At 45.0% G+C, this 24,599-nt stretch overlaps 1 protein-coding gene across 1 annotated transcript; it reads right to left on the bottom strand.

The window, feature by feature from the left end:
- Positions 1-1,653: 1,653 nt before the first annotated feature.
- Positions 1,654-24,247, bottom strand: LOC309603765 (E3 ubiquitin-protein ligase RBBP6-like; the record flags this gene model as incomplete). The annotated part of the gene is made up of 18 exons (XM_082338679.1): positions 1,654-3,217; positions 4,305-6,038; positions 6,739-6,840; positions 7,066-7,431; positions 8,536-8,593; positions 8,687-8,765; positions 8,846-8,942; positions 10,683-10,948; positions 11,397-11,500; positions 12,844-13,016; positions 13,930-14,069; positions 14,882-14,978; positions 15,095-15,183; positions 17,552-17,596; positions 19,046-19,082; positions 19,747-19,785; positions 21,469-21,568; positions 24,082-24,247. 18 exons carry the CDS (start codon positions 24,245-24,247, stop codon positions 1,654-1,656), a joined length of 5,256 nt encoding a protein of 1,751 aa, XP_082194805.1.
- Between the last annotated feature and the right edge of the window lie 352 nt (positions 24,248-24,599).

The following is a 24,599-nucleotide window of genomic DNA, read 5'->3' on the forward strand; positions in this document are numbered from 1 at the left end:
CGCTTAAGGAATCACCATCAAAGGTAATAGCAAAAGTGGTTTTCATATGATGTTGTAAAACTTTGACTTAACAAAGTTCGATGGCGAGGTTCACTCTATTAATTACTGCATGGAAGAATCCTACAAAGGAAAACTGAGTTACACTCGAGTTAGACTGATTCACAGAGAGACCGGGGACACAAAAGGGTAAGGAGGACCCTCCCGTAGACTCACGAGGTTCAGAGTGGACCCCCTTGCTTTCTAAACTCCTTCCTCAGAGAGGAGACTAGGTGCAGATGGGTCCAAACCTAGTCTCAGACTTGGTCAACAGTTTGTGTCTAAAGGATTGTACATGCCAAGTTTATGTAATGTTTGATTAGCATCAATTCAGCCTGCAATTAAAGTTACCAAGACAAAATCAAAGTTACCGTACTACAAGGTTATGCACGATATCAGTCACTTACCAAAGATCTGTCGTTGGTAAAAGTGGTTGAGTCCCCACCCCTGGAGGTATTTAAAAGACGGGTAGACGTGGTGCTCGAGGGCATGGTTTAGTGGTGGACTTGGCAGTGACAGGTTAATGGTTGGACTCGATGATCAGATTGAAACGAGAGGAGTTCACAGCCTGGCCATGGCTCAGGCCTTTCCCTCTTCCAGAGCCTGCCCCAAACCACGGGCAGTCTGGTCAAGGGGCTGAGCACACCCATCACGGACGGGCAGGATTTGCCTGGGCTGCAGGCCGCATCGATCCCCTTGCCAGGATCGGAGCAGCCCAGGCTTCACAGCCTGGTCCAGCCCTGTTGCTCTCCTTGAGGTCTGCAGACTCTTGGTGACACCTCGGGGTCAGGGGTGGGTTGGAGCTGGACACCCAGCTCGAAGCTGGACCCCTAACTTGAAGGCACCCTTGAGTGGTTCATTCGGTTAATTCAGTCTTGGCTGGTTTAGCTCTCCGTTTCTGGTTGCATTTCAGAAAACTTGGCTGGGGTTTTCCTCTTGGAAGGAAGGTGTTTTGCATACAAATATGTAAATACCTTCCAATTCTTTTCCCCTTTGCTGGCTTACCTCTCGGCAGCGCCTCCCCACATGGCATCCGTTCAGAAGACTGAAAGTCCTACCGCTCTTTGCAAAATTAAACCCGTGGACGTTATTTTTCATACATGTCAGCTACCAGCAAGCTTTTACTGGTGGCTTTTTTCTGTCACTAGGCTTTGCTCTGCTGATGTTCAGCTATCACTGAAAAGCTCATCACACCGGGTAGTTTACTGAAAACATTTTATTGTAATCAAGAAGTGACATAACAAGGCTGCAATGTATTCTGCAAATCATTCTGCTGCTATTTTATAACTGATACCAGCTGCTTCTGCCAGGCAATTAAAAGAAAATTCAACTGTGAAAATTTTCAGGACAGAAAACTCCAGCCAGACTAATTAACGGTGGTTAAAAATAAGAGGCCCCAGCAACGCCTTTCATGTTGCGTGGTCACAACTCACAATTCTGTACAAAATGTTCGCTTTTTAAAGCTCCGATGTAAAAATCAAACAATCCAGCGGCAATTTTTTAAGTGCAACGCAGGGTCTTTCATGGCATCATTTGCAATGCTTGAACTCGTTCACATTTTAACAAAGTTTAATACAGATGACTTGGGATTTAAGTCTTTTTTCATTATCTGTCATTCTATGTAGGGACAGATTTCACTTTTTGGTCATCTTGCTCCTTGTCTTTGCTCTTCTTCCGTTTGTTCTTCTTGTGCTTGTGTTTGTGGCTCTTTTCCAATTCCGTTTCATTTCCAATGTGTTTCTTCTGCTTCTTCTGTTTCTTCTGCTTCTTGTCCTTCTTCTTCTTTTTTTTCTTGTTCTTTTTCTTGCTGTCTTGCCTCTCTCCTGAGCTGGCACTGCTCCTGTGGCCTCCAGTCTGACTCTCAGAAGGGCTTTGGCTACGGCTGCGCCTAACACTGGGACTGCTTTGCCTTTGACTTCGCCTTGCTTCAGGCCGGTCACCTGCAGCAGGTGCTGCTGTATCCTCTTTCACCTTATCAACAGCCTTTTCCTTTGGGTCGTCATGAGTTTTCCCTGCCGCTTCCTCACCTTTTGCAGATACCTTACTCTCACTTTCATTGCAGTCTGGTACAAATGCAGCCTCATCAGTGTCTCGCGTTCGATCAGAAGAGAGCGGCGAGGAGCTGCTTACCTGAGGCTTAGGCTGGGCAACACTTTTATTGTTTTGTCCAGTCACGTTCTCTTTCTCATGTTTTACATCTGGCGATTCCTCTCTCCAAGGTGCTTTATTACCACCTGGCTCTTTCTCTTCATTGCTCTTTACTTCTGGTACGTGCTTCTCTTTCTCTTCTCCTGCGTTTATATCTAGAGGTTTGGGTTCCTCCAATGTGCGCTTGGAATCGTGAGCAGCTTTGTGATCAGACTGCTGCTGCTCAGGCGGAGGGCTGCAGCTGCTCCTGTTGGCGTCTCCAGTGCACTTTTCGGACAGCTCTGCTCGTTCGTCTCTCGGCTTACTCTCCTGGACTGACGTAGATTCTCTGTTTTGAGAAGGGGACTCTCTTCCCCTTGCTAATTCACTCTTTTCATCTCTACGCTTGGAACTCGAATAATCTCTGTTGCCATCACGGTCAGAATTTTTGTCTTGCTTAGGAGTAAAGTCTTTAGCAGCGGATCCATGGCCAGTATCAGGCTTCTCTGAAAATCTGCGGTCTTTGGAAGATTGGGAAATACTTTGTCCATCTCCTTGCTCGGTTGCACGTTCTGAGGGGTCGTCTTCTTGCTGAACACTGCTCTTTCTCTTCTCAGAGGTGTCTTTGTCTGACAAAGAATGATCCCGGTCTTTGGTTTTTCCTTTTTCATTTGACATTGAACTTTTTGAACTTTTTGCGTCATGCTGGGAGCTTTCATAACTCACCTCTTTTGTAGTTTTCTGTCTTTCCTTCAAAGGCTCCGTCTCTTTCTCACTCTGTTTTACAGGGTTTGGTGGCTTAGCACTCGCATTTTGTATAACATTAGCAGGTTTTCCTACGGTTGCGGGCACCTGGGTAGATTGAATGTCTTCCTCTTCAGACTCAAAGTCATCCTTCTCCCACTTTGACTGAGGGACCTGGATCATAATAAGGATGTCTTTCTCAGGGGCTGTGATATCATTATTATACTCCTCCATGGTCTTAATGACAGTTTGTTTTGTGTCTGGCTTTTCTTCAGTCTTTCTAATGGGGCTTCCTCCAGTAGAACTAGTGCTAAGAGGGAAAAAGCTGACATTAATCATGGGTGAGATATACGCACCGCCATCTTTTGTAACAGTTTAGAAAACGGCTTGTGTTTCCATTCTAAATCTTGCGTATTTTTTCAAAAGATGTTCAATTAAGGGAACAGACGAGAGAAAGGATGAGTCCACTAGCTAAGACTACGAGCAATCAATTAATTTAGTACCTTCCTACTCTACATTTAATTAACAAAGACACGAGATTATCAGATTGGGGACTGTCTGACCTGGTAATTCCTTCATGTCCTGCTTCTACCAATGGTAGATAAATTAGCTATACATTCTTGTTTCGACATCTAAGCAAGCAATGAGGGAGAGGTATACACAACCACAGTTTTATTCCCATGTCCCAGTGTTCTTCTTCAGAAAAAATGTACCTTTTAAAAACTGTTTAGAATATCAAGACACTATCTTAAGTCTCCAGTGACGTCTTAAATGGTTTGAGTTTGCGCTGTCCTGCTTCTTTACATGCTGAAATGTACGTAATAACAGCTTCACACTAGATTCACTCTTTCAAAGAAGTTGGCACTGAGCTGGAAGCAGTGTAGCTGTGTCAACACGGCACTGTGCTCAAAGCTCAAATCAGTACAAGATATTGGCAACCAAGCTGCTATTTCTGCAAGGTATCGTTTCATCTCACCCTGACAAAAGTAGATCATTACAGCACCTTGCAATTTTTCAAAGGCAACATATTGCATGGTAGAGACATGTCTGTTATCCTTGCCTTTAGCAGTAAGCTGGATCTGAAGGAAGACCTCGAGGGGACTCCTCAGAGAGTCAACATATAATGAATAAGAAGGGGGGAAAAAAGTCCCAGAAGTAAGGGTGAAAGACGTCATCAATGAATTAACCTTATGAGCTGTCTGGGCAGTACAGACTGCTTGTTTTCTTTCACAAAATTTGATTCTGACCCAAGTACAGCTTAGCAGGAAAGATCACAGATTATTCACTCATTTAGCACAGATTTAGCTGTTCCTTTCATTAGTCACCATACAGACTTTTACATTTGTTTGCAGGGGGGAGGGAGGAAAGAAAGAATAGGAAAAGAAAAGATGAGGTACCTGGTGCAATGTACCAGAGTTGCACTAGATCCATCAGCTGCCGTTCCTTTGCTTCTTACTTTTCCCTTTGCTTTTTCTTGCTTAACTTTGCTGCTGTTCGGCTCAGCTTTCTCACCAGGTTCTTCTGCAGGTAGCACATTTTCTCCACTCACAACCTTTTTGCCAGTTTCTTGGTTCAGTTTAATCTTTTTGGCGGGGTTGTTAAGAAAAGCAGGTTTATCCTCTTCTGGAGTTTGCTCTCCTTTTTCACCATCAGGCTCAGTCTTCCCCTTTGGTGGTCTTTTCGAGTCAGCAGCTTCTGCTTTAGAGGCCTTTAGGGAAGTCGCTTCATGTTCTTCAGCAACCTTTTCATCTACTTTTCGTTTTCTTTGTTCAGGTTTTGCATCAGAGGGGTTGCTTTTTTCAGCAGGTGTTTTTGACTTGCCCTCTTTGTTGGAGGGCTTCTCCGACTTGGTTTCTTTTCGATGGTCTTTCTTTGCCGTTTCCTCGTTGGCTGCTCTGGTTTCTGGGTGATCTTTTGTAACTTTGGGGTGAGCTTTCCGTGGGGAACCAAGAGCCTTCTCAGCCTTTTGAGAGGAAGAGGTTTTAACACTGTCTGTCTTTGGCAACTCCTCCTTCACTTTTTTCACAGCAGGTTCCATTCGAGGAGATTCTTCACGATCGGTGTCCACCTCCTCTTGGGAAGCTTTAGCTGGTTTTATTATGCTGTCGTTCTTAGGCAGAACAGCCACTTCTGCTTTCCGCTTGGTCTTGTCAATTTTTGCTTTTGGCTTCTCCTTCTCTTTTTTCGCCTTTGCAGATACCGGTTTGAAAGCAAGAGAATCTGCTTCCATAGGCTCATCTCTCACAGGGGTGGCATCATCTCTTCTTGGGAGCATGAACAGAGAGTCCATTTTAACATCTGCGGCTGGAACTGGCTCTTTGGCTTTCCTCGCACCGTCTAACAGCTCAGCTTTGGGAAAGCCTTCATTCTCATCCCCTTTTCTTCTCTTCTGGGGGTTTTTATCTTTATTTCCTTTGCCATCTCCCAGTGGATCTTCCCCCTCCTTCTCTTTGCATTTTGTAGCATCTCGGATGTCACGGCGCTCTCTTCCAGAAGGTTTTTCAGGGTAATTTCCAGCTGTATTACGATTTCTGTGGCTCTGCCCACCAGGATAATCCTCCCTACGTCCCCAAGCCTGTGGCAAATTCTCTCGTCTGGTCCCAGGCGGACCAAACCTATCTGGAGAAAAGTTGCCCCTGTTTACTGGAGGCGGAGGTTGAGGGCCAACAGCAAAGCTCTTGTGAAACTTTTCGTACCATTCTCTAGAGTTCCTTTCCCATTCTCTGTATCTTTCCTTTTCAAATGGATCTCTCAAGTCAACAGATCTGCCATAGCAAGCTTTCATATCATGTGGAGGAACTTCTCTGTATCTGTTAAAATACTCCCTTCCTCCTTCCCCTCGAGGTACGGTCCGTGTAGTGGGAGAGTGGCCTCTAAACACTGGAGACCTTGATCGTGAACGGTATCTTCTTAGCCTTGAATGGTGATAACCCCGTGACCTTGACCTAGAACGATATTTATGACTCTTCCCTTTGCCTCTTCTTGAATACCGCGGGGATCGTGAGCAGGAACGAGAATGGGAACGACTAAAGGATCGAGAGTAGGAGCGAGAGCGGGAAGAACCTGATCTTGACTTGGAGTAGGTGCATGAACTTCTCGAGTAAGATGAAGCACTATAGGGAGACTTGGACCTTAAAAAAAACCACAAAACACAAAAAAAGTGAAGTTAACTCAAAACAGTCGCTCTCCCCAGTTTTTTTTCCTCCCAAATTTGGTTTGGGTTTCTTTTCCTCTCCACAGGCTAATGCCGAAGCTTCTTTCAGCTGCTGACATACTGCTACTGCAAACTGAAGGACTTGATCGTATGTAAAAGTTTCTGCTTACGAGACAGAACAGCTGCTGCATTGTTAGTGTACCAACATACAGGAAGGGGAAGCCTATTTCCACCCACTTCTATGACATTAACTACCACAGCTATTGATTGATCTAAGGCGGGGTATACTGGCCTCTACTGGTACATGAACGCACACATTTTTCACTACTCAACAACTACCTGCAGTGCAAATCATTTTTGTTGCAGTAAGATGCAAAAAGTGCAAGTCTTAATGGCTAGAGTGCAGTATCAAACACCAAGAAAACACGATTTAGCCTGAAGACGGCAAAGCTCCATTTTAAAATGCCAGCTTAGTCTCTTCATCTTCACTACTGGTTTGGCAATTTGTACAGGATGCAAAAGACTTGTACTGCAATCTTACACCCAGGACTATTTACTCCTGTCGCTGCTGATCCCTTGACTCATCCAATCCATCTGACGATGGAGAGGTGGAGGCGAACTCCTCCTGATTCTTCTAGACAACCCGCTTCTCCATTACGGACGTGTAAAGCAGTTACCTGGAAAACAAACGCCTACGCTCCTTTTGAATCTTTTTATATTCCATCAGTTCTTTACCAAAATCCTTTGTAAGCTCATCACATTTGGACTTTTTCTTCCCCCTGTTAAAAGAAGTTTGACCTTTCTTACAAGGATAGTTTGACCTTTCTTACAAAAAGACATCAAGAAAGAAACCCTGGCCGATAGGAGAAAATGTCTACTGCATGCAAATGCAAAAGGTGAACATCCTAGTTAAGCAAAGCCAGTTTAGAATGCCTAGAAGTTTCAGGGAAAGCTTTAGAATGACATTTGTCTGGGTTTACTTTTGCATGGAGCCAAATACTTACTCCTCTTTAGGTCTCTGTTGTTCTCTGTAAAACTCCTCCCTAGGTAAAGGAGGTGCTTGTGTCGTTGGGATGGTATTTGAAGGAGCCGTTGGTCCTGCTGCTGGTACCCAAGCTGGCGACCTGTTGGCAGGAGCGGGGGGATATCCTGGAGGGGGGGCAGTGCACCCAGCAGCTGGAGGCTGACCAGGGGGAAACTGAGGAGGCAACTGGGGCGGTGGTACCCGCGGTGGGAGAGGAAGGGCATGGGGTGGTGGAGGATGCAAGGGAGGTGGAGGCACAGGCACAAAGATGGCGATTGATGGTGGCAGTGCTGGGGCCTGAGTCCTTTGGGTACGTTCGCTAGGCGGGCGTCCTCGATTTGAACTTCTAAAGAAACCCAAAAACATGTGTCACTGTTTGTTACACTCTGCCCCCATTTTAAAGAGGAAGGCGAAGGAAGCGGGAGCACGGTGGCGAGCACTTCTTGTTCTCAACTTAAGCATTTCTCTCCCTGCTGTCTGTTCATTTGAGACTGCCCTCATTTCTTGATCCTCAGACTCGCCTTCCACATCCCCAGCCCCAGCGGTTCCCTCAGTCTTCTCTCCTTATACTCAGCTTTGCGCCTGTGGATGGAGGCTGCCCGTGCTTAAAAGAGACTCCCATCTCCCCTGGGCCAAGTGCCCACCGCTCCTCTGCCACTCCTTGATATGGTCAATACTTCACACTTCTGATCTTCAAAGCACTGCACAAATATTAACTCATCTTCTCTCAAACTTCTTTTAACTTCTTCCACATAAGCCTCCTATGTTGTTGCCTCATGAGGATGTGTTTGGCCTGCTTTTGTCCCCAAATTGTTATTTTCTCGCTTACTGAATTTGAGATTTTAGACAATCTGTGGGATGGATCCTGGGGTTTGTTTTTATTTATCTTTAGCATAGTATGAACACAATGCCCCCTTACAATCTATCTATAACAAATATGTACCAAAAGGAAGGACTAACTTGACACTGCAATAATAGAGAAAACAGACTCCTCTCTCTCTCTCCAACTGAGAGAAAGCAGCTTGGCTATTTGAGAGGACTGAATTGAAGACATTCAAAATTTTTATAAAATAACACAACACAGCGTTGACTATCCAATGCTTTGCTCACTCAGTATCAACTAAGTTGGTAAAAAAGAACGTTGGAGGCTGATTTCTATGGGGAAATCAATTTCTCCAGCCCTATTCAGCCAGTGATCAGAAGGGTGGCTTTCCACCTCACCCTTTAATGATATTTCAATTTTATATGTAATTATGGTTTCCAGCCAATTCAAATGAAGCCATTTAAAAACGAATTACCACTTGTATTCTCCACAACTATCTGTGCACACTTATTTCATTCTAAATCAGCTTTAAGCTACTAAATTATTATTTGCTGTATAAGCTACGTGTTATGGTCTCGTTTAACGGGTTACAAGTAGGAATATATTGAATTTCTGTAGCATACTTACAGCTCCCAGCCTGGTCTGCCAGCTGCTGAGCGAACTGCGCTGGCTCTCCTGGGATGACCTTTTGGCGTGGAGAGAGGAAAAAGAAAAAAATCCCATTCAGTTGATCTGAAGATAAGTTTTGAAAAGAACTTCTCAAGTTATAGTTGCTTACCAGTTGTGTGTATTGAGTGTCCTTGGGGGCCCAGAAGACTTGGTAACGCTGGTTGTCTTACTACAGGAACCCGACAGCCCTTGTGAATAAATGCAAACAGTCGGAAAAGAAGCTCTGCTAAAATACAAGCAGCACTGCATATGTTGAAATAAAATTTACCTTCTCTTCCACCAAACTGCCGATTGACTGAAAGGAAGATTCAGAAAGCCCAGCAGCACTCACCAGCGCAGCAGGAGGTAGAACAGTACCGGCATCACTACAAAAGAACCCAAATTTTTATTATTCAAACAGTGTTTTGAAGTGCTACTTGAAATACAAAGTCCCAAGTGAGAAAAGGCTGACTATAGTAAATGGGGAAAAAAAAGAAAAAATAATCTTCTCCAGATGTACAAATGGGAAGTTGGCCGATTCCAAATGAAGCACTGACGAGAAGTCTGTTTGGACTAGTGGCATTTAAGGAGAAATAGAACAGAATAGACTAGACTATTTCAGTTGGAAGGGACCCACAACGATCATCTGCTCTGACTGCCTGACCAATTCAGGGCTGACCAAGTTAAAGCATGGGATTAAGGGCATTGTCCAAATCCCTCTCCAACACTGACAGGCTTGGGGCATCGACCACCTCTCCAGGAAGCCCGTTCCAGGGTTTGAACGACCTCTCGGTAAAGAAATGCTTCCTCATGTCCAGTCTAAGCCTCCCCTGGTGCAGCTTGGAACCATTCCCACACGTCCTATCACTGCATCCCACCGAGAAGAGATCAGCACCTCCCTCTCCACGTCCCCTCCGCAGGAAGCTGCAGAGAGCAATGAGGTGGCCCCTCCGCCTCCTCTTCTCCAAACTGGACAAAGGCAGAGTCCTCAGCCGCTCCTCAGAGGACATTCCTCCCAGCCCTTTCACCAGCTCTGTTGCCCTCCTCTCGACGCACTCAAGGACCTTCACCTCCTTCTTCAGTTGTGGGGCCCAGAACTGCACACCGTGTTCAAGGGGAGGCCGCAGCAACGCTGAATACAGCAGGATAATGACCTCTTTTCACTGGCTGCTTCCCCTGCCTTTGATGCATCCCAGGATGCAGTTTGCCCTCTTGGCTGCCAGGGCTCACCGGAAAAATATTTTAGTAAGCTGGCTGCACATAAAAGGATTGGAGTACGTATAGCCCAGACACTGACTCTCAGTTGTGGAAGATGCAAGAACTGAAATTCTCTTGGGAAACGTTTATGTGCTGGCTCAGTGGCTGCCTTAGAGGTTCTTTTGACTTGTGACCTTTGTAGTCAATGGTGCAGCTGCGCCTGACAGTCTTCTGGACAGAGTGGCTCTTTGCATTCCAGGCATAAAAGTGAAAGGACAGAAGCCCTCAACAACAGTACAGATTTTCCATGTATTTTCCTACCGCTTCACTGGGTTGCCTACTAGGACTTTGTTGGTAAATGTTTGTAAAGACTTCAAATTTACAGTGTTTCAATGTTTATTATCCAAATCTGCGTGCGGTGCTGACTACACGGCATTACTGAGAATGACTCTGACTTATAATACTGATGATAGAAATACTGTAGAAAAAAGTGATGTGAAACACCTGGTCAGCTTTACCTCTCATTGGGCTTTTTTGCTTTTCAGGAAACGATTATTTCCTCAGTACTAAAGAGAAATGAATGCACTCCAGAAGCTCTGACATAACCAAATGCTTACTTTAGGAATTGCTAGCCGCTTAAACTCAAAGGGCTCCTGGGGGAAAAAAGTTCCTCTTTCAGGGTCAACGCGTACTGAATGACTTGTAAGAGAAGCAAACCAAAATACTTTGGAGAAAATTCTTGCATGAGGCACGCTTCCAAATTATTAAAGTGTCCTCATTCAAAGTAAAACCCAAACCCAGAACGGCCACAGTTCTCTGGAACTGTCACTAATGCTATAGAAATCGCTAGCTGAGAAGCTCAAGAGAAACAATCTAACTTCAGCACCTTGGTGCCTTTTATATTCGTGTTGATCTACAGATTTCCTTACCGAAAAGGTCCACCTGGCTTTTCAGCAGGGGCCAACGATGACAGAGCAGCAACAGAAGGAGAAGCCAGAGAAGCCAGTGGACTCATGAGCGGATCCCGCTGGCTGGAAATTGTTGGCCAGAGCAGAGGCTGCAGGTTGCGGGCTGTTGTTTGCCTCAGGAGTGGTGGTGGAGGCGGTGCCGGTGGCGGCTGCTGCTGCTGTTGCTGCTGAACCTGCTTATGGAGCCCTTTTGCGTAGCCAGTCCCATTTCTGAAGTTGTTCACAGCCTAGAGGCAGGAAAGCATTTACAAAAAGTTAATACGAAACTTCAGTAGACAGATGAAGAAAAGCCTGCACGGAGTAAAACTCCTTGTGTATTCCTGTAAATGCTATCAGTCCTAAAATGAATCAACATACAGATGTATGGATACATCACACTGAACACTGATATTCATGACTTGCAACTCAGAGCAGCCGTATTTAAAGTACTCCAGCGTTGGCACTGAATTTGAAAGTGAGACAAGCCTGTTAAACAAAAGGGTGACCTGAATTTGCCAGATTGTCTCTAAAGAGTTGTAAGCTTCTGTAACAACAGATAACGTATTTGAAAAGTAAATTGAGCCTTACTCCATTTAGCCTTGCTTAAGGAGAGGTAAATGAATATCTTCTTCCCTTTCAGCTTTTGAAAAATAGACTTTTCCTTGCCAACAGTTTACGTGAAAGTCATCGTGTTACCTGGCGTAGGGACTTGTTGGCGACTAAAGCGTCAGGAGAAATGTCTGTTTGATGGCATGTTGGGCATCTGTGTTCCTCAGAGTCCAGTAACGCTGTTCTAATACCTGTGAATCATCAGAATCATCAAAACAGCTTTTAGCCAAACTAAGGAGTATTTTTGGGCTCTAATCAATTCTAAACACAAGTGTGTGGTTAATGGGTGAATATGGTCTTGAATTGAGAGCACGGAGCGATCAATGTTCAACAGTGTAAAAAATTTCCAGTCTGCAGCAAATAACTATACGGTTTGATACTGCACTCATGCAACACCTGAAGATGTACAGGAGGCTGTGCCTTGATGTTCCGACTGATCTTCTTTCCGCTGGCTAGTACAGTGAGAAGTCACTAACCTCAAGGTTAATGAAGAAAACACATTTCAACACATTAGGAGGTTTGAGTTCTGAAGGTTTTAACCAACCCTCCGGTGGAGAAGGCGGCGGATTAAATGCCTGACTATCCGTTTGTTGCAGACCACACCAAATCACCAGAGCTGGCTATATAATTTTGTATGAGAGAAAGGGCTGTGGACAAATAAATGCAGTCACTATCTAATTCTGGAATCTCCTGCACAATTACGCACTCTTCTCATACTCGTCCTTCCGTATTGTGCTGGTCTGGGCGGGGACAGAGTTAATTTTCTTCATAGTAGCTAGTGGGGGGCTATGGTTTGGATTTGTGCTGGAAACAGGGTTGGTAACACGGGGATGGTTTCCTTATGGCTGAGCGGTGCTTCCACAGAGTCAAGGCCTTTTCTGCTTCTCACACCGCCCCACCAGCAAGGAGGCCGGGGGGGCAGAAGAAGTGTGAAGGAGACACAGCCGGGACAGCTGACCCCAGCTGAGCCAAGGGCTATCCCACACCGTATGGCGTCATGCGCAGCATATAGAGCTGGGGGAAGAAGACGGAAGGGGGGGATGCTGGGAGTGATGGCGTTTGTCTTCCCAGGTAACGGTTACGCGTGATGGAGCCCTGCTGTCCTGGGGATGGCTGAACTCCTCCCTGCCCATGGGAAGGAGGGAATGAATTCCTTGTGTTGCTTTGCTTGTGCGCGCGGCTTTTGCTTCACCTGTTAAACTGTCTTTATCTCAACCCACCAGCTTTCTCGCTTTTACCCTTCCGATTCTCTCCCCATCCCACTGCGGGGGAGCGAGCGAGCGGCTGGGTGGTGCTTAGTTGCCGGCTGGAGTTAAACCACGACACGCGTGTAAAGAGATTTAACGAGATACATAAAAAGGGGAAAAAGCTTTCTGCCTTTTTTTTTCCTTTCTACAAGGAGAGTCCTTTCCTAGTCAGGCCATACTTCAGTCTTAAATCGAACTGGTGACAAAGTAATGCCGTTATCTCCTATGTCTGCTTTCAGAAGATCAATTTGATGTTGGGGATTAACAAACCTGGGAGTAACACTTACATTCGTCACAGTAACTGTTTCTACAGCAGGGAATAACCACGGCATCAGTCATTGTATCTTTACAAAGGAGACACAGCAGCTCCTCTGGAACGGGATCATGGGAGGAGGAGGGGGAGGACGGCTCCTCGGGTAAAAAGGGTGGCTTTTCCTTCTTGCCTCTGGCATAAGCTTCCCTGGAGGCGGGGGGGGGAAGGAAAAAGAAAAAAGTGAAAGACGAGGAAAGGAAAACTTTTCCAAGCGTAGGATTTTATCAAAGGAAGACAAGAGATGGAATTCTCCTCGCTCCACACTAGCCTTTGAAGACGTAGGCATCTCATTTAAACTGCTTTTCTATAGCCACAAGACCAGAAGAGGGAGGGGGGAACAATTTTCCTTCTGCAGAACTCTCCCATTCATTGGATCAACTAAGAAATTGGCTCCGACTACAACAATAATGTTTTGACAGCTAGAAATCGGGTGCAAGGAATCCCACCTCTCCTTTGCCAGGGGGTAAAGGTAAATTGCAGGCTCAGGATGAAGTGAGTCTCCGAGTAATTCCATTTTATAAATAAGGGCAGTCTATGTTCCAGCTTCTACAAAAGGAGATCCACGACAGAAAAGCAGAAGTGCTACCAAGTGCATTTCGTAACAGCCCCTCTTGTCAGCCCACGGCTGGATTTTCTGAGTTCAGAGCAACAGGGAAACTTCAGCCTGTTTCACACGTGAGCTTGGATAAAAGTCAGAGGGGGAGGAAATCTCAGTCCAACGGCGATGGGTTACATTTTGCAAGAAGCCTTTGAAACATAAACCAGCAGCAAAACGAGCTTTCAGAGAGAACAACTCCCACTGTCAACACTACTGAAATATTTTGCAGAAATACAGATTCTTAGCACAGCACTAGTTTAACCAGCTTCCAGGGCCATGAGCAGTAGGGCCACCCTATTTTAATCTTAGAAAGTATCACAGATTTTAAGGTTCAGATACAACGACAATGCTTCCTCCCCTGCAATTACAGAGGCTGGCCGATGTGGTCGCCTGGCCACTCAGACATTTACGCACAGTTTCTCTCATTCGCTTTTGGGTCGGTCCAATGAATTCCCTACTTACGCATTAATAGCTGGTATGGCATACTTCCCAGTGCTGGTTAGCATAGCACCCTTTGTATTGGGATCTTTCACCTCTATCAGGAAACTCCGTGGAATTCCCGTGCTCCTTTTAATTCTGGGAACAGACTCAACATTTTTGCCCTGTTAAGAGAAGAAAGGCAAACATAGCTCATCTTAAGACCCACACTTAAAATGACATGTCCATGATTATTCTAAGCAGAAAAAGCCTTTAATCCTCTCCTTTTCCTTAACAGAAGGGTTGCTTAACTAAAATACTTATTTTCCTAAATGAATATAGCCAGGGTGTTCCAAGGCTTGAGCAGTGTTTTGAACGCCGTCGACACTCTTGGGCTTAACTTCAGGTTCCTTAAGGGTGAAATATCCCTTAGCCTGCCCTCCGCTCAGAAGAGATACCAACCCGCTCCTCCTCCAAAGCGCAATTCCCAGGGTGAGCTCAGTTCAGTGCTCTGAACCAGGCACTGAGGAACTGTATATGAAGGTTCAGTTCATACCTCACGCATATACAACGGTAAATGGCATGCATACTCACCCAGAGGCTTGTGTCATTAAAACAGGCAAATATTCAGCGGGTGGGGTCAACAGAAAGGAGCTTAGGTTTATATGAAATACTAAAAACTGTGAACTGTTGTTAAAAAGAGTTAAAACCAGAAACATTTCCAATGATATTGGAATATCTAAAAATATGCATGAAAGTTCACAGAGAACAATCTATGGACATATTGAATGTCTATGACCTGGAAAAAATAAAAGTTTACATTTACAACTCCAGCTTTCCCTTGAATTTTGAAGGGCTTTGCAACATTGCCATACAACCTCTATATTTCACCCCCAGAGAAACAATTCCAAAGATGAGCAGTCATGTAGTTGTTAGGTAACTGCCAAGGTAAAAAAATGAACCCCCAAGTAACACCAGAAGTCCCCCTCAACCTTACCCCATTTGTTGGGCAGTTCTTTATATAGTGGCCAGGTTGTCCGCAACGGAAGCAGGTATATGATGGTGGAAGCAGACCCAAGGGTTTCTTCGTGTAACTAAAAGGTTTTGGGGAAAAAGAAAAAGCTATGCGTGCGTCTCTCTTGTTAAAACAAACATCTCTACGATTTTTCCATCATCTTCAAAGAACAGATTGGACGTTATCAACACTTACTTGATTGGATGATACTCATGGCAGGACTGTGTCATCATAGCCTTGATTTTATCTTCTTCAGAGGCATTGGCCTCAGCCAGATTGGCAGTCTGTTCAACAGGCAATACACACATTAGAAACACATTTCAGCCCACACGGCCAAAGACACCACCACTCCCCCGATCCTGCAAAGAGCAGCACAACGCGGGCTGAGGTTGCATGAAAACAGCCGCTGACAGAAAACAGAGCCATGCTGAAGATGCTCTGGGGAGTCCTTAGGCCACGGCAGGGGGTTTATGGGCCTGGGAACCTACTTGAAAAGAGCCTTCTTGGGCACTCCAAACCTTGGGCTCTCTTTGTACCTCACACAAAGACTCCTGTAACCAATCCAATGTGCTTCCAAGTGGACTGAAGCTCTGTGTAGGAAAAATCATACTATCCAGCACTTTTAAACGGATTTTTAAGCCCCAGACTATTTGAAGCAGAAGATAGCCACTGGACGTTTAATTGAGAAAGATGCAGGCAAGTACCATTATTTACATTTCGCAGCAGTAAAAGGACACACAAGAGTCGGGGAAGTGGGTCTTGCTGGCTGAAATTCAGCTTCAGACACAGAAGCATTAAAAGGAATCAAGCTTTTGATAATCCCTCAGCAAGACAAAAGATTCTTGTCAGTGGAAATTTGACCACGATGTGCTGTAGGCAGTCCCAGCTGCACGTTCCCCCCCGCTACCCTCTTCATATTCAGCGATTTAACTGCAGCAAGCAAAACCTGCCGGTTTTTCCAGTTGACTGTGTCCTTTTAACATACAAATCGTAATAGAAACCTTATCCAGAATTACTGAAGGTAGCTGATTTTTTTTTAAGTCGTGTTTGTTCCAATGTTTTTATTACACACCAGCCCAGATACAAGCAGGGCCTGAGGGAGTGACTGTAAATGATCTGGACCTTCAGGCACTGATCATGCAGGTCAACCACTCCTGCTTTTGTTTTTAGATGCATTCACTCCCAAAAGCAACCAGCCAGGTTCAACATTCTCTTAAATGGTTGTTTCATATACACAGCTTTTTCTCCACAGTCAGTCACATAATGCAGATCGACATCTATGAAATCATTAATGTTTATAGAAAACTTTACAGATACTTGACTCGTTTGTTTGAACCCAAACGGTTCACAAAACACACCCAAAACCCACAAAACCTTACTAGGAACAGACCAAAATTCAAACATAGCATTTCATACATGGGAATAATAAAACAGAAACCTGCTAACACATTGCCTCCATGCTAAGCCAGTCTGCACTGAAGAGGTCAGAGCAAGTAACAGTTTTGAGCTGCTTTATGCTATGTTCCTGTATTTTTCTGAAATACTTAAATTTTCTCAAAAGCTTCAATGTGTGCCCTACTTGGACAGGTTTTCACATTTCAGAGTAAAACTTCACAGGAGTTTACAGAACCAAGGACACGTTCAGAGACAGCACCAATGGAGACCAATTTCTTTTGGTGGCTGCCTTCCAAACAAATTTATGTTTCCTTCCCCCCAGTGTACACAATTTAATTTCTGCAGGAAGAGAGGGAAGAAGTTACCCGTGGGGAGAGATTTCTCCTTCTCGGCAATGAACTCCAGCCTTTATTTTCAGAAGAAAGAACCAGCTCCTCTGCATTAAGCCCTGCCTTCTCTAATCTTTGTAACTTTGCAGACTAGGAATTCAATTGGCTAGCACTACGCCTGTCACAAAGGGCCATCACTAGTGCTTTCCCCGACAAAGTGACACCTGGCTGAGCAAAACCAGCAAGCAGCTCCATAGCAAAACAGGGCGTTACAACCGTTTCAGAAGGGCACATCTGCTAATATGCCACACATGCGCATCGGCATGTTCCTCTCGACAGTTAGGTACACTGACACAATTTACACAGTCTGCATTCAAACAAATTAGACCGTGGTGTCCACTTGAGATACGCTACAACTGATGAAATTGTGCAGCATCCACAGAATGCATCTAGAACTATAAGGACTAGAAATTCAAAAATAGCCATGCAATTGTCCGTGTTCCAGAAGCGCTTCTATTTTGGCTGTTGCAAACCCCCTTGAAATGGCCATAACTTACAGCCAATTAAATTCTTCTGTAAAAAGTGTGTTAGTTTCCAACGCAAAATTAACAAAACATAGGAAAAACGGTAAACGGCTTCCGAAGTGCTGCTGCTTTGTGTCTTGCAGATGAGTAATACTGCAACATTATGTTGAGGCTGAGAAGGTACTCCCCTTCGATCTTCCCAAACGGGCAGCTCCTCTTTACAGGATAGTACCAAAATATACACACGTTTTAAAGTTAAAATAAAAACTTTAAATTGCTAAGAATTAAATTAAAGTTGTGTTCACATTACAACAGTCATCCAGCTACAGATCACGGTATAGGACTGAAAAATATGAAGCTAACACTTTTTTTTTTTTAAGTATTTGACAAGAATATGTACATACCTTAGCAAGCTGGCCCAGAGAAATAGATGCGGAAGAGTCATCAATCTGTTCACAAAAAATGAAACACAGATTCAAGTTCTACAATCAAAACACAGCAATAGTTAACCTCTGCTGTAGCCTGAGAGCCTGCGCTATGTCCTCTGAGTGTCACTCAAAGAGGCATTTCTAACCTAGTGCAATCTGTATCTGCTCAAAACAAAGTCCAAGCCTATGACAGCTTAAGAGTGCCTATGTGGTTCATGAGAAGAAACTGAAAGAACCAAACCCGCTTGCGATCAACTCACTGCTCCAGAATATCTCAGAGAAGGACCCCTGTCCAATGTTCACAACTGCTTAAAAGCTGAAAGGGTAAGGAAGCTGTCAATTGTCAGCTCAAAAGGACTTAAAAAAATACTTGAGTTTGTTTGAGAAGGAAGCATCACGACAGGAGACTTCTTTTCAGTGTAGTTTGTAAATTAAGCAGTTAACGTCTCGTCGTTTAGAAATGCACACGGTTTGGGTTTATGGACACAGTACAGTTGCCCGTCAAAATAAAGCACGGGCGTATATGCCCTGAAACATGAACTCTGCCCCTCCTGTCCACCAGTTTAAGAATATTCACCGTCCCCCACCAAACCCAAATAAGAACACCAATCCAAAACATCAGCCATACAAGTAACCACCACTTTGTCTAGACAAAAATCAACTGCTCAAATTATTGAAATAAAGGTGACCGAGAGCTTGGCCAAACTAAAAATTCAGCCAGGAAGGATCACAGTTGTGCCTGACGGTGCTAAAACAACGGCCATGACTCTCTGCATTTCTGCAGCCTCGAAGGACAAACACCAACTAGAGATCCTTGCTGTTACTGAAATAGTAATCGAAGTCAAAAAGGATCCACTTTCCTGCTTTGGGCATAGTAACATTAGGGCAAGAGCGCCAATGTGGAAGTGGAGAATGATAGCTAACACAAGACAAGACAATGAAGAAATATTCAAAGTGTAAGCTTTTGTGCATGCTTTTTAAAAAAACTCTTAACTCATTTCAATTTTGCTGCTTTACTCTTCAACAACAATTGGCAAGCTTTCCAGTGCTTTATTCCCGAAAGAAACAAAAAGCACACGACAAGCTGTACAAACATACATCTTGCCAGCTCTAGGCAGCCAGATGGAGAACACGGCACCACGTTCAGCTGTGCAAACCCTGAACCTACATGATCTAAAACCGATCACGCGTCCTCTGTACAACACAAAGTCATTCAGGAAATGTTCTAGCAGACTCAGTACGAAATACAACGCATTACTGGGCACAAATACCAACGTTCACATCAGAGCTGTGCAAATAATGGCATTACTCAGTTTTTACTATGCCCAATCAAAGACATTGTATTTACAACATATGCTATGTTGTACTGGAAAAGATATTAAGTTCATGTTTGGAAAACTACTACAAAACTGCATTGTTTAGAATTAAGGGCAGTGTGTAGAAAAAAGCGTGAGATTGTGTTTTACATACTGCTCTTGATGTGCCACTCGCTGGCTCAGTTCGACTTCTTCTAGAAGAAGAAATAAAGGTGATCAGAACTTCAAATAAAGCACTTGTACCCAACGTAAAGTAGTGAAAACCGGTTATAAAACCTGAATATCAAAACATTATGTCCCGATAGTCTCGTACATGTGGAAATTTATTCATATACACAAACTGTTCTCCCTTGGTACATGCAGTGCAACTAAAAAAAAATCCCCAAATCACGTTTCTACTTTGTCACAAATTACTCTAAGGCTTACAGCTATAGAACACAGCAGTGCAAGAGCAAGCCCTCAGGTATTTTGTCTCTGCTATGGAAGTATCAAAAATACAAAGTCTGTACTACAGGTCTGTGTTCTTCCATAATCAGCCATCAAAACACGAAGGTCACTTTAGCCAATGTGGGTGCCCCCAGCGTTACAAACAGGCACCAGATACAGCACTTCAGTTTCTAAGAAAGAACAGGGACAGTCTAGACACTTTGAAGTGCAAGTGCACGTACGTTAAAAAAATCAGCCGTCGGACAAAGAAATACCAAAACCGTCAGCAGCAGAGTCTTTAGAACAGGGTTTCTTTGTGGAAGCCCAAGCCCTGTGCTCAGGTATCTGCCATATTTAGCTATGAAAGTGCCAAAATATTAAATGTGTTACGTATGCTATATTGACTCAAAATAGTAATAGAAAGGTCACCTGAAAGCAGTTCCTGGGGCTTTGTGCGACTTAGGAGTCCTGCGACAAAAGAAAAAGGTCTTGATTGCCAGAATTTGCATTAAGATAATCTTGAAAATGTTACAATATTTTAGGAAATATTTATTACATTTGAAAACTCGCTGAGATTCCACACACTCATTGATCTGTACCTGCATGCTACTCATCATGGATCAGACATGCAACCGCTGATAGCGTTAGCAAACAATTCATACATCCTCCAAAGTGTGCCATGAGCAGAGGCAATTCAAAGGCTGCAGTGGAATTTAGGTACAAATAGAGAGGGCCATTCTTTCCTCATCCCCACATGCAGGCATTTATTTGGTCTTTGATGCTAGCAGCATCTCTCCTCTCCTTTCAGGGCAGCATTACAATACCAGGAGAGGGTGCCATCCAACCCGAAACGGAGGATGCATTGACAAGACGGCGCTAAGCATACGCGTTGAAATTAACCCCCAACACAAGGCCGTGTTTATAAGCACAACGCTGTGGCGTCCAGAATTACCAGGCAGCGCCTGAAAGCACTGTAACAACCACGGCAGTAATACGCCCAAAGTTTACATGCAGAGCCACATAAATTCAGGGGTTTTTGCTTGCAAAGGCTTCCTGGGTCCCAGGATGCTCCTGTACTGTTGGTTCAAGACACGCTGTAACTCATCAGTTTATTTACTGAGAACCAACATTAGAAAGACGTGGCAGAACCCCAAGCTAATAATAGCAACTAATTGTGGTGGAGAGGCGTATCTTTAAGTAGGCTGGCAAAGAGGACCCTCCAAACAATGCCAGTGGAGCTAATATAGAACTGGACTGCATGAATACATAAATGACAGCAATAATCCTGTAGTCGGGATTGCATTCGAAGGGCTGTCATTTTAATCAATATGCCCGGTTCTCTGTCCTCCGTAAATCTTAGGAATACAGAACTAAAACCTGGGGCACCGGTATCACCTTAGGGTAAAAACAGACTTAGAAGGATAACTAGTAACATTTGGTACCGTGCTAAACGGCTTACTGAGTTTCAAGTTTGGAAAGGATTATCCATTCCTTCATCGTACTCGCACAAAAGGCAATATACTTTAGGATATTGTTGTTTTTCTCTTGCCTGAAACGGATATTGTCTTTAGGAAACTACTAAGAATCACTTCTGAATGGAACTTCTTGTTTGCATGGTTCGCCAGCTGGCAACCCTTGGTCTGTCCTCTAGAGCTAGCGTGCAAAAGCCCCAGATTTGGGGGGTAAGAAGAGCTGCCATATCCCTCCCCCCCCCTCCCCCAAATGCAAGGAAGAGTCAAACCCCGAGAAGCAGACTCTTCGGAGATGGGAACAAATTACAAGTTTACACTACAATGCCTATCTGTCTGTACTATAAAAGCCATCAAAGCAAACACATAGAATAAGGAATCTCTCCGTGTAGAGGAAACAGGATCCACAACTTGGCTCTCAGAAGAATCAACCCCAAGAACAAACCCAATGAAACCATCTTAAAAGTTACCACTGTTGGAGGTTGAACCCCATGGCCCAGCAGGTCTGAAAAGGTAAGTCTGCTTTGGGACAGATACATTAAAATTTACCCCATTACAACAAAAACTAACAGCAGCTTTCACAAGAAAGATCCAATCGGAATGCCTCTGTAAACTAAGAGCAATAAAAAAGTTAACACACTGAAACCCCCAACAAAGAATGCAATGCTTTACGGATACTTACATCACGTATGGTTTGCTGGCAGCTTTAACTCCTGCAACAGGGATTCTTCGAACGATGACCGAGGAGTTCTTAGGAATGAGGGCGTTATCATCGGTGTATTCTGCCAACAACATAAATACAGACAAAAACATTAGTCACTTCCTAAGAATGTGTATTAATAGCTAATTACACAGCACTTCAGAGAACCCCCTCACAGATGTCAAAGCAAAATTTGATGTGTAACATCGCGCTTTTATCATCTCAACACACTAACAGTACAGTTCAAGAAATCTTCAGGTCTGATAATCAAACACAAGCAGCACCATCTTGTTCATTTTTTTAAAATAGTTGGAATGCCAACAGCAAAATGGTCCCAAGGGTCACTAAAGGAGGCTCTGCTAATGCATGAGGTTCTTTCCTGACCTAGCTGAAGTGGCTTTTGCTGCTGTTGGGCTCCAAACCCAGGAGGTCTTTGAAGAAAAACAAACAGCAGCAAAGTCTCACCTGCATAAACCAGATTCTGAAGCCTGACCAGCTTGCCCTGCAGCAAAACAGGCACTGCGCTAAAGCCTGGAAACTCTGCGCCATTGCTTCAGTAGCCGTTCACTAAAAACGCTTCAGCTACGCTGCTGGTGCTCAGGACGGACAGAACACGGAAGAGAGCCTGCCCTCGCTGCCTATTTCTTGGAGCTTCATCCATCAACAGCCACACTTCTCAGCTGCTCGTTACACTGAAATGGAAACGGGGCTGGCAGTTCTAGAATTTGGATCACAGAAATGTTGGGTGGGTTTTGAGCTTGCTTTCACAAGCAGGGCAGAATGGGCTCCAACGCGGTATCTCCCCTCTTCAGCTGCTCATCTCGTTTGAATGAACCAAAGGAATGTGAATACTTTCCATTCACTTTTTGCAGAGCAGAGAGACTCAAAGGAAATTCCTTAGGAAGGCAGCCTCGGAAAGCCTCTCGAAAACAGCGTGTGCCTGAAGCTACCCATGCTCTGCCTTGGCTCACACCATGTCAGTCTGCTGGAGAGGAGGAAAGCCGCCTGACCTTTACACAAGGCCCCAACAAAAAACCACCTGCCTGAGACACTTGGACTGAGACAGCTTAAAATGCAAAGATCTCTCCATGAGAATGGTTTTGATATTGCACTTCCACAAGCTGGAGATGACTAAATATGTTAAAGCACTCTCAGCAGCCATTCCCTGTAATCTGCCTACAGTTTTCAATATCAAAAGCCCTTACCTTCACAGACTAAATCAGGACGATGGTCTGAAAACCAAAGATGCTGCATACCCAGCCAAGCTCTGTCAGGGTGGTTTTGCTCAGTGATCACATACAAAATAGGAATATTTCACAATTTACGCTCCATTTTTCAGTGTCTTAGTCCTAGAAAGGACTACCATTGACAAAACCAGAAGCTTTTCCAGAAGGCCCATATCCTGAAACCAACCCCTAGAGCTCTTCGCAAAAGGAAAATCTAACCATTGCGCAGCCCCCTGTCAAGAAAGGCCTGCCCTGGGATGTTTCGATGGAGCAGGACCTCCGACAGTACTGAGGCCCAGACAAAGAACGGGGAGCTCATGCCAGCTGCACTTCTCGAAGCCCCAAGCTTCAAGGTTTTGAGCTGCTGAACGAAGCCGTGCAGAATATTCTTCCTGCTCCAGATCACAAACCACCGGATTTCGATTTCAGAGATACGTGATAAGCAACAGTGGCTCCACAAAAAGGCAGGGGTTTGCTACGCCTGTGCCCAACTGAGGACTGTGGGGGTTCTGCAGAAGATTGCAAGCGGCAGCACCTCTCCTAGAAAGAGACTGTATATATGAGGACAGCAACCAATGCTTTGATTCACAAATCATGCAAGCCTGCAGCGGTCAATTTGAACACGCACAACGGGTGTATGACGCAGAAAGAGGAATAAGACCTCTTTTAGTATCTTGTGACAATTCATTGACCGTTAGAGGAGAAGCATTGACATCTGCCTTCTGAAGCGACTATCCGTGCATGTATCTGGAGAGAGACAGGTACGTGCTTGTTTTCAATCCACTTGTGAAGTGCACACTGAAGAGAGCTCCAGCCATCTAATGACAGACTGCTATAAAAATGAATTCACCTTCCAAGTCAATCAGTCCACATTTAAATGGATCCCCTGAGGAGTGACAATAGCTTGGTGAAGTAAAGGCTTTATTTGTGTAGGACACTTATCATGGCCCATATTGGTATTTGGTGCTTGAAGGCTCCTACTGGCTCAGCCACCAGTCAGAGAATTTGTGGAAGAGTGTTTGCATACAGCAGAGGACATTGCTGAGCTCGTTGTGGGAAGGGACCTGGGGCCAGTTGGCTTTCATACATTTATTTTTCCTTTGCCTCAATTAATTGAATGCATTTTGGTGAGGAAATTTTGTTAAAGGTGAAGTCAAACCACGTAGACTAAAAAGTTAATTTTTTTTTTTTTTTTTAATCGGAAAGGACTAAAGCTAAAAAACGTGTCTAAAACACAGCCCTGAAGGTAGCTGTCAGGACAGCGACGACAAAACAACAGCTCTGTCGGGCCCCCAGCACAAGTCACAGCTACCGACTGTGGCCGAATCCCGTTATCGCGTCCCACCCCGTGCCCACCACCCCCACCCACCTTCTTGGGTCTGGGCGTTGGAGATCTGCAGGTCACAGTTGGCCGCCTTCAGCTTCTCGCGGCCCATGATCTGGCGCTTCAGGTCGCACAGGGAGATGTGGAGCCCATTGAAGGTGACTGTATCGTAGTTCAGCTTGGAAAAGAACTTATAGTGGATGCACGACATGGTCGGTGCCTGCTCCGCGACGACGTCTACCGCAGCAGACGGCGTCGCAGCCTCCGCGCCAGGACAGGGCCTGCGGCAGCTCGGGGAAGGGCCCACGGAGGGGGCCAGGCAAGCAGCACGGGCTGGGCTCAAGGCCGCTCAGAGGCCACAGCGCTCCACCACGGCCAGGCCCCCTGGCCTCAGGCAGACTCGGCTGATGGAGGCCGAGTGGTGGACTCCATCCCGGCGGTGCTGCAAGGCCCCGGCCCTCGCCCCTGCAACGCCCCTGCCCACAGCCCTCAGCGATGGAGCTGGGCTGCGGCGGCGGCTCCCGCCCGCTCCTCCTCGCAGTCCAAGCGGGCGAGTGGACGAC

Source organism: Platalea leucorodia (genome assembly GCF_965183815.1).
Source record: "Platalea leucorodia genome assembly, contig: HAP1_HAP1_SCAFFOLD_194, whole genome shotgun sequence".
Lineage (NCBI taxonomy): Eukaryota > Metazoa > Chordata > Aves > Pelecaniformes > Threskiornithidae > Platalea > Platalea leucorodia.